At 48.3% G+C, this 10755-nt stretch overlaps 1 protein-coding gene across 1 annotated transcript; it reads right to left on the reverse strand.

Moving 5' to 3' along the window:
* Positions 1-610: 610 nt before the first annotated feature.
* Positions 611-3759, reverse strand: LOC118915193 (RNA exonuclease 1 homolog). Its single transcript, XM_057489535.1, has 8 exons — positions 3568-3759; positions 3328-3526; positions 2754-2827; positions 2456-2566; positions 1899-2014; positions 1675-1813; positions 1402-1522; positions 611-1320 (listed from the first exon to the last, which is right to left on the reverse strand). The coding sequence occupies exons 1-8, from the start codon at positions 3757-3759 to the stop codon at positions 1232-1234; spliced, it is 1041 nt and encodes a 346-aa protein (XP_057345518.1). The 3' UTR covers positions 611-1231.
* Positions 3760-10755: the final 6996 nt, after the last annotated feature.

Consider the following 10755-nt stretch of genomic DNA (forward strand, 5'->3'; position numbering starts at 1 on the left):
AGAGAAGAGGCTCCATGTTCTCAGCCCTAGACCCTGCTCGCTTGGCCTTTTGCAAAAGCCCGAGTGACAGGGGGCCTCCTCCAGGGAGCCCTCTTTCCAGCACCTTTGTGCCCCCTGCTGCTGCTGGACCTAGAGCCCCACCACCTCCCATTCCAGGAACTTTCTGGCTTCACTTTCCCTCTAAATGAAGTGAAGCTGGAGACCTGAGCAACCCTGGCCCTTCCACTCTAATCACAAAGGGGCCCAATTATGTGGCTGGGCACCTAGGCTTTTCTGGGAGTGGGACAGGTGCACAGGGGGCCAGTGGCCACAGCCCTTCCCATGGTAGCTTCCCAGATTCAAGGCAGTGGCTCTCCGGGTCTCCTCCCCCACCCCCTTGCACCCCACAGGCAGACAGGGCAGCAAGCAAACACGGCTGCACTTGCAGGCCTTGGCCACCAGCTGCACTGTGGGCCCCGAGGCAAGGCCACAGGGCTCAGGGCCTGCTTCCCCGGGCAGGCTGGCTGCCCGACGTGGGTTGGGACAGGAGCTGGTTCTCAGGGAGGCGAGCCAGGTTCCCACTCTGCTCCCCAGCAGCGGCCTCACCAAGAACACGACCAGATGCCAGATCTAAAATCCATACAAACATTTATTCTGTCCCTGTTGGGGCTGGGGGAGGGGGTCAGGGCACTGGGCTGTGGGCCTTTACACACAGCCTCGGGAAAAGGGCAGGGGCTCCGGTGAGGCCTGGGGGGAGGGTGGGGGAGCTGGCTTGGTTCCCAGAGGTCCTGCAGTCCAGGTAGGCTGCGCCAGGGAAGGGGACTCCTGGGCCCAGCCGGCTGACCAAGCCCGGCCCAGGAAGGCAGGCAGCACCAGGGTCCTGCTGCTCCAGGTGGGAAAGACAACTGTGCAAGTCATCAGGCTTAAATTAAAGATAATAAAAATACAAAATAAAAAAGGACAACCCCGTCTCAAACCTGCACGGCCCTGGAGGTGGGGGTGGGAGCAGGTGGTCTCGCTGGGGGACGCGGCGGCCCTCGCGGCAGCAGCAGCCTGGAGGGCAGGGGTCCAGGGCGGAGGGGGCGGGGCTGAGCGGGGCGGCGGGGACTCCGGCGGCTCTCGTGCTGCTGCTTGCCCGCTCTCGGTCTCCAGTCTCAGCGACGGACCCGGTCAGCTCCCGAGGTTTATTGCACTGTTTGGAAGAGGCCTGGGGCAGAGGGCGGGTCGGAGCCCCGGGGGAGGTGGGCGGCGGTCACCGCTTGGTCTTGGCGTCTTCTCGGATCTTCCAGATCACCAGGTGCATGCAAGCGCTGGCATCCTCACTGGAGCTGTGCCCGTCCACTACGGAACAGCGCCGTGTCAGGAGGGGCCGGCCTGACTGCTGGGCCCCCGCCCTGTCCCCCGCCCCTGCCGGGCCCTCACCGCTGTCCTGGATGATCTGTCTGAGGTAGTCGGCCATGAGGGTCCTCAGGGAGCGCTTGTACGGCAGGCCCAGGCGGTGTGGGAAGAGCACAGCCGTGTCCACCACGGTGCTGTGGATGACCTAGGGACGCACGGCCAGCTGGGACTCGGCGCCCAGGGCCCAGGGGCTCCGGGGTAGTGTGGCCACGGAGAGAGGCAGGCTGCAGACACGGACCCTACCCCCTACCCGAGGGCTCGGGGCCTGCAGTGAGTGGGGCCAGGGCGGCTGGGCACCTTCAAGGCCAGCAGGTCGCTCTCCAGGCTGTGTCCGATGAGGATGGTCTCAGCGCTGAACATGCTCAGCAGGACAGCCTGGACGTCCCGGAGAGAGATGCTCGTATCGGCAAGGTCAGCCTCAGTCACCCCTGAAAACCTGGAGTGGGAGGTACAGGGTCCATGAGGGCAGCTGGGTGGGCTGAGCAAGGCCTGAGGGCAGCGGGGCAGGGCTGGGGCCCTACCTGGTGTTGTAGTCCACGATCTCATTGTCTGGCTTGACGAAGGTGTCGTAAACGACGTGCATGTCCGTGTCCACCACTGTGACGCGCGTCAGCTCCAGGCCGTAGGTGGTGTAGGACTGCAGGGCCAGGGATTCACCCTCAACTCCACCTCCCCTGCCGCCCAGGCCCCGCCTACCAGGTGCCCGGGCCCTTTTCAGACAGATTCGCCAACTGGGCCAGAGACCTTTGGGCTCCTGTGGCCACTGGAGCGAGCGGACCTGGGGCGCCCCTTCCCAGAGCCCACACAGCCCCTGCACAGTGTGTGACGGGTGCAGGCAGGGATCCAGGCACGGGCGGGCAGGCGCTGGCAAGGCCCGGAGGTGCCAGACACGGCTCAACACATGCCGGGGCTGGGACCTGGCTGCTGTCCCGCCGTCACCCGCTGTTTACCCCAAGACCTGCACTGCCTCAGAGCTCAGGCGGAGGAGCAGGGGCGGCCCGCTGCGGCCAGGATGCCTGTGGTCCTGAGCAGCAACGAGGGCCTGGTGGGCGCCCGTAGAGGCTGCTGGGTGACTCACCATTTCACAGTCGAGGGCGAATATTCCTGGATGGGCACCTTCTGAAAGCTCTTTATCGAAGGTCTTCACGAAGCCTTCGAGGTTTTCCTTCCGGCCATCCAGCACGTGTTGCTGGGAGCGGGGGCGGGGGGCGGAGGTGAGGGTGCAGGCTCGGGGGCTGCGGCAGGAGGGGCCTCAGGAAAAGCCAACAACAGGGCGGACCCAAGGCAGGAGGAGGGGGGCTCAGGGCTCCAGCCTGGGCCATACCTCAGCCCCTCAAGGTTGGGGGGGCGCTCCGAGCAGGGCCCAGGAGACCTACCTTGGCGACCTGGCAGCCGGTGGAGCCAACGGCGGCTGAGCAGCACAGGTACTGGGTCTCCCAGCCACCGGCCACTGAGAGGGAGACGCGGTCAGGGCCCATCCAGCCACCAGGCCCCATCCCCACGCCTCCCGTAGGTGGCTCTGGTACCGTCTGCCTGAGCGGGGCAGGGGCTCCCCAGACAGGACCCCGCCCTGGGCCAAGGGAGTGGGAGCCCCCTTTCCTGGGAGGTACCAGGCTCCACGAAGGGGTGAGGATTTGGGACAGGAGGGCCCTCCCTGGTTTGGCAGTGGGGTCACGCCCAGACACGGGTGGGGATGATACCCCACATGCCCGGCAGAGATGGGTGTGCAGGAGGCTGGCAGGCAGCTCGAGAACACGTGGGTCCCCAGAGCACGAGCCGGGCGACTGGATGCAGCCACAGGCCAGGACGGGCCTCCCCGTGCAGGCGGGCGGCCCCCTGGGCACGGGGCCCAGGGAAAGCCGGTCACAGGAAGCCATTCATACTGCCTTTGGCACAAAAAGCAAATGGCAGAGACTAAACTGGGGTCAGAGGGAGGGGCCCGGGTCTCACCTCGGTTCCGTCGGAGCCGCCCCCAGTGGTAGGAACACTCCTCGTCCCGCACGCAGCGGCCCGAGGGCGACACGAGGTGCTCGGTGCCACAGCGGCAGCAGATCCTGCAGGAGGCTGTGGGGGCCGGGATGGCAGGCAGCAGGGGGCCGCAGCTCCACGCGCACCGCACCCATGCTGGCCCCCGACGCGCAGCCCAGCCCTACGCGGCCGCTTGGGCTGCTTCTCCTCAGCCGTGAAGACGAGGGCGCCGCCTGGCCGCCCCGGGTGCGGGAACGGGTAACCGTTCTCCTTGAGCTGGTCCTCGGTGAGCAGGTACCCCTTGAGGCGGCCGTACAGGGCGGCCCCTGGGGGTGGCGGGAGGCAGTCAGCCCGCAGCCGGGCCAGGTGGGGCAGCCGTGTGGGGGATACCCCATAACGTGAATATTGTTCCATTTGCATTGGTCACACCGTTCTCTCAATATTCTTTCATTCTTAGGGATCCTTTTTTCTCTCTGTGCCTCAGTGTCTTTGTATTCCTCTTCTCTAATTTATTTTCCATTAACTGTCTCTTCTACTACATCTAACCTGCTTTTAAATCCCTCCATTGTATGTTCCATTTCAGATATGCAATTTCTTAATGATTGAATCTGTCTTAAATTTGTTCCTGAATTCTTGAATATTTTTCTGTACCTCCGTGAGCATGTTTGTGATTTTTATTTTAAACTCTCTTTCAGGATGATTGGTGCGTTCAGTTTCATTTGGCCCTTTTTCTGGGGTTTATGAGATTTTGATCTGAACCAGGTTCCTTTGATATTTCTATGTGGCTCCCTCTAGTGGCCAGAAGCTGCAGTCTCTGGAGCTGCTCAGCCCCTGGAGTGAGGTTGGGGGTCACAGGGGGGCGGCGCTGGTGCCCGGGTGGAAGAAAGAGCTGTTTCTTGCTTCCCGGCCGCAGTGCCTGTCCCCAGCGTCAGAGCCAGTTGGCAGAGCACACACGTGTAAGCCTCTGTGCTTCGCATCTCTAGCTGTTGTAGGCGGGGCCTCCCTCTGACTGGCCTGATGGTTTCCGAGCTGGTGCCAGCAGGCCAGGAGGAAGGCGCAGCAGGCATCGCAGTGGGGGCCTCGGAGCTGAGGAGCCAGCCAGCGGGTTGGGGCACCTGAAGCTCCTCAAAGTTCCCAACCTGCTGGGCAGAGTGCACCCAGACAACCTTGTCCCCCTGCCCCTTCTCCCGTGCAAGCTCCGTGCAAACTCGCCCCTTCAGCAGCCCTCTTGCTGCTAGGAAGCCTCTCTGACCCCCTGCCTTTCCTTTGTCCCCGAGCGGCCAGATGTGGATCCCCTTCCTCCACAAACTGCCCGGCCCGGAATCTCAGTCTCTCAAGCACTCCCTGTCCCAGCTCCCCACCACCACCAAACTCCACAGCACCACACAATGTAGGTTTGTGTTCCAAGGCAGATGTCCAGGGCTGGGTGTTCAGCAGTGCAGGGCTTCCACCCCCTCCCCGCTCCATTTGTCTTTCTCCGGCCGGTGAGCTGGGGTCAGGGAAGGGCTCAGGTCCTGCCGGATCAAGGCTTTGGTACGTCACCCTGTTCCGTGAGGTCTGCTCTGTTCTCCAGGTGTATGCAGTCTGGTGCAGCCTTCTTTCCTGTTGCTGTTTTAGGGCTAGTTGTATTAACTATATTTTCGTACTGTATGTGGTTTTGGGAGGAGTTCTCTGTCTCACCTCTCATGCCACCATCTTATATCTAGACCAACCACATTAATGGGAAAACAATTAAGTGAAATGATTATGCACTAGTAATCCACTTTGGCGCATCTGTAAAGACCAGAGAAGGATCACAGTGAGAGTTCTGGAACAGTCTACCATGGAGAAGGGAAAAACAGGACCATTAATGCTGGGAAGTTGCAAATGAATTGAAATTTTTTAACCTTTAAGTTTCATTACATGAGCCTCTCTTATTATTCATGTCTGATTCATAAAACACAAGCCAGTACATGCATTTCTGGTTAGAAACTTTGCATGGAGCAATACAAATAAAAGGTTTTAACAGGTCTTTCTTTTTTATCTACAAATTCTGAAGTTTTACGTTTTTGAATGACCTTTGGTTGAGTTTTCTTCTATTTGTTTTCTTTGAGGAAAACATGTTAAAGCAGACTGCATTTCAGAGTTGTGTTCTGAAAATTATGAAAGAATGAAAAAGTAAGAAGGAAGAGATTTAATATGATTTAAGTACAAGGGACACAGTCTGTTTTTGACTTGGGAGGCTTTTCATAGTGTATTTGTACAGAGATGAAGGTTTATTTCTTCTCAGGGCTGTGGTATGAGGTTGAATTAGGGAAGATACAATGTAATGGCAAATCTTAAAATGTGAGAGCTCTTACATACAGTTTTTCGTCAGTCTTCTGAGTTTAACTGCGAAGCTGTGTAAGTCAGAACCCAGTTTTTCTTCTCAGTTTTGTTTCAGGGGTTCATTAGTTTACGACAATTCAGGAACTGGTTGAATAGTAAAGATGCTATTTCTCATGGAAGAAAAACAAACTTTATGATTTTATATCTATAGGCTCATTTTATAACTTGTGAAACAGAATCAGGGAGTTTTCTTGCTTTCAGACTTACTCCGTTTTTACATAAGAATTAATTTCTCTTTGAACTCACAGAAGAATGACAGAATATTTGGAATTTGTGTTTAGATTTATAATAGTGCTGATATTTTAAAAGTAAAATAATTTTTGATTCCCTACTTGATCCAACAATGGTTTACTGTTTTTTTCTTACATTTTCAAATGAATTAAAATACAGTAATGCAGTTAACATCAAATCATAATGATGACTTGTTAGTTAAAGGCTATTTCAGTCTATAAAACTTTGATTACTATGAATTTAGCTGTGGTTATATGAGTTTTCACATATGACTGCCCACAAATTTTTATGTTAACTAAAATTATAAACTGTTTAAACTGTTCAAATTACTTAGCAATTAAATCTTCAACAAAATTGCAATTCATTTTAAATTTAGCAGAGGTTCAATGCTCTTTCTGAGGAAAACAACTGAACATAATAGTGAAATATGTAAATTCAGTATTTTGCATGAACTGTTTCCCACAGGACAAAACATTCCCAGCACCAGGTATAGGAAAGCCTTCCAGTAAAGTGAATTAATTTTCTAGTAAGGATATTTGGGAGGATTCCTGCTTTTTTGAATTTTATCCAGTTTTCATTCTTTGGAGCACACATTTTAAAAATTTATGTTATATTCCTAATTTATGGCACTTCAAATTTTAATATTTAAACTCACATTCAACTCACTGAAGTCATGTCACATTGAATAAAGTAGATATTACCGATTACTTTGAGAATTGTATGACCTGAGACCATTAAAAACTAAGTTGGACATTGATACCAAAAATAGCATTTATAAAGCTCACCTTCCTTTTTGTTTCACTGAATAGAGACAGTGGTAATGTTCTCATATCATGTATGCCTCAGCCTTTGGGTCAAAATTTACATCACTTGGATTAGTATGTAGTGTTTATCTGTTAACTAGTGATTTCTTGTGTGCACATCCATAGACACCTGTATCCCGCAAGAAATGATAGGATGAGTTTTTAACCTGAATTTAAACATTCCAATTAGTTTTAGGTACATTTGTCACTTTCGGGTTCAATTTCAGCAGTGCGGCTGTTCTCGACAAAAATCTTTGTTTTTGATTTCTTTGGTGGTTTGTCAGCCACAGCCTACCAATACCATTACTTTATGACTACCTATCAGTGTGGCCCCAGATGTCCCAGTCTTTCTTGATCACTTGTTTCATCAGTTAACTCATGGATTTCAATGACTTAAGTAACAATAGATTTCCTGTAATTACTGAGAGTCAGAGGAATAATGTTTTGTATGCGCAGATACACCGAGTCTTTCTCTACATTTTTAAAGCCATCAATCAGTAATATTCCTGTGCTATAACCTGAGCACAAGCACACTTAGTCAAAAGATGAGTAAGTTTTGTGAGTTCTGAACTCGGTCTGCTTTGTGTAATGTTTGGTCTTAAGGCTAAGTACCATTTTTCTCCTGTAGTTTTGCTATTCTTGAGTTAATTTTCTGTACTTCCTTGCTTCTTGAGTCTGCTGATTGGATTGTCATCCGTTACCATTTAAATTCAGCTGTCATTTTTTTGTCCTCATAGTATTACTATTATTCTCAGATTTTTCCAATAAGCAAAACTGTAATCATGTTGCTCCCTCTGCCCCTAACTCTTCCACTTGTTGAGATCATTTACCTTTTCATGCTTGCTTTCTGGTAGTTTTGATAAATGGAAATTAACTTCTAATCTCTTGCCTCCTACAATTCATGTTTTCCGTACTATCTTATGGCCTACTGATCATTTACTTTTTTCTCAGACAGAAAATGAGCAGTTCAAAAAAAAACCACTGTGAATATGTATTTTTGTTATTATGATACAGGGAAGCCTAAAACTAGTCTTTATCATTTTTTGTTGGAAGTATATACATGAACTAAGACCATTTTACCTGCTCAAATTTGTGATCAACAACTGAATTTGTTTCTTGGATAGAAATGGAAGTCCAATGTCACAGTAAATATTTGTCTAATGAATATGGATTTTAATGATTACTAGACAACTTGACTTCATGTGTCAATGGCTTACGGCCTACTAATAAGAAAACTTTCATGTAGTATTTCTGCTTATTATTTCAGGAACAGAATAATTAGGACCACTATTTGTAACTCAAACATAGCTTGTTAACATTCAAATTTATCATACCAAAAAAAAATGTGTGTGTGTGTGTGCATTATAATTCTAGTGATGTTTCAAAGAGTCTTCCTAAAAACTTAAAGTGTTTTAGACACACTGACATTTTGTTAGGTCTTGTTTTCCTTTTTTATAAAATTAAAGTAACTTAGAAATAACTAGTCCATACTTTTTGATGATGCTTTATATTAATTCCTGTTTGGAACACATTGGAATAATAATGATGATTATGTTTTATGAAGTTTGTATTGGTTATCAATTATCAGCTATTTTTTTCACTGTTTTTATCTTGAATATGATAAATGATCATGTAACTGAAAACTGTAAAAGATTAGTTTGTCATAATATTCTTTGGTCAATATATATATGAAATTAACCTTATAAAACTGCCTTTATGTTTGCATTTTCTTATCAGTGTGCTTTTATAGAAACCCAGATTTACTATTTACATTGTCAATATATTTAGAGCATCGCAAATGTGGGCCATGAAAATGATAATTTAATCGTTTCAGTGAAACTGAATAAAATAGAATGTCCTTTCACATCATTTGTGAGAACTTCAAATTGTTCATTTTCTATTTTCTAAGAGTACTCAGTTATATCCTAAAAATGCAAGGCTGTTTTAGTGTTTTGACCGAATGTCCTAACAGCAGAAACACATGGAGTCTCTTGGTAAGTCTGCATTTGATGCCAATGATAGCAGTGCGGTAGGTAGAAAACCAGCGCTGTTGTCGGGGCTCCCCTGGGGAACACTGTGCTGGAGCCGCAGCGGGCAGCTTTCACCTCTTCCAGTTGCCTTTTACATTAATGTCACTCACTGTGGCAACGACAGACTGAGCGTGAGTTCTCTGGACAGTGACATTCCCAACGGCTTCAGAGGACATAGTCCCTTCAAAATGGCATATTAGCACATCACCTTGCTAGAAGAATGTTCTTCCTTAAAAATATAGCCATTTCCTTTTTTCCTTCTCATTTCATGTTGGGATCTCTCCAAAAACTAAAACATTTTATTTTGTAAAGAACTTTTTGGATAAATAAATTAGGCTTGTTAAAAATGTAATCAGATTCGCAAATCTCTTCACTCAAAACAGCCACTCTTAGCTTCTGCTAACATCCCTCAGTGGTAATGTTTCTCACTTCTCATGTATATGTTTAAATGTATGTACAGAATTTTGTACAAATGAGAATCATATTGATCATATTTTGCAACTTGCTTTGTTTCCTCCATATGTCATGGACATTGTTCCCTAATAATTTTATAAATACAGATTTGCATTAGAATTTAATGGCCTTATAATCTATTCTTTATATGTATCGTGATTATGACTATTTAATGGACCTTAGGAGGGTTTCTAAGTTTTTACTGTGAAAGCAATGCTATGTGTAAATCCTCTCCAAGTTATTAAGTTACTTCCCTTGTGTAGATTCTGGAACTGGAGCCGCCAGAGCTGCTCCTGTTGTGTTCACTTGACCAGTCTCCCGTTTCATTCTCCCACCAAGAAGGCACGGAAGTGATTTTATCGTATGTATTAGAGAAGATTGTTATTTTATGTTAAAATAAACCCATATTTCATGTAGTGGAAAACAAAAACTTGAGATTTCAAAGAACTTTCTAAGTTGCTTTGCATCAGGTCAGTTTAAAATCCTGTTCCTCACTGCCTCTTCTATTAACAATGCTTTGATAGAAAATACCAAAAACTATTCTGGATGTTTGAAATATCAAACAGTGATTATACAGTAAGGGAAAAATAATATATTAACAATACAGTTCATAGTTTTCTACTAGTTTTAACATGAATACGTGTTTCATCAAGCCTTGATGCCCCACAAGAGCTTTAATAATTAAGATTAATGATAAATATGGCAGTCTGTGTTCTAACGTAGAGTCAGCTGTCAGCCGGCTGCTGGCAGAAATGTTTGCGTTGCCAACATGTAGGAATTCCTCATTATCTTAGGGTATCATGCTGTACAGAATTCAGTAATGACAAATAAGGAATGGATACTGATACATATTTTTAAAAGTAAAATTGAGACTTTCCCTGGCTCTTGGTGCGTTGTAGGTAGGGAGAGCGAGGCCTAACCCCGCCACCCTGTGTCCTTCCTTGGACAGCCGTGCGGCCTGTGAGAGTCAAGGGAAGGCACCCTGAGCCCTCGGTCCTCCCAGCCCCGGTCAACTGCTTTTCCCAAATCTCGAGCTGAATGGAGTGCAGCCCCTGGTGCTCCCGTGCTGTGGGGAAGTCCTCATAGGCCTTAAATCAGCATTATCCTGTCCTGGGTTTGTTCTTACCGGCAGCTGTGCCCCTGAGGGGGGCACCCCCTTCCCTGGCCCTGGTGGCTCCTCTGCGCTGCTGCCAGTCGGCTTCCAGGAGGCGAGACCAGGACCCTGCCTGCCCCCGAGAAGGGGTGCTTGCTGGGATCTGGAACAGGGCTGTGGGATTTCTCTTTATATAGAACTGAACACTGTAATGTCCATCTTGTATTGTTAAAGAGGGATGCATGGTGTTTACATTTTGGGAGAAAAATGGTTTCCTCATACATAATGACGATTTTTAAATTGATTTTCTAAAATCCTTTGTGTGGTTTCCTTTATATCTTACTAGATTTTGTCAGAAATTTTAAAAGGGCAGATTTTAAGAAATGGGTCAGCCTTACCAGGAAAAGTGTAAGTTTGTTCTGATTTTGCATGA

The sequence above is a fragment of the Manis pentadactyla genome, chromosome 12, assembly GCF_030020395.1.
Source record: "Manis pentadactyla isolate mManPen7 chromosome 12, mManPen7.hap1, whole genome shotgun sequence".
NCBI lineage: Eukaryota > Metazoa > Chordata > Mammalia > Pholidota > Manidae > Manis > Manis pentadactyla.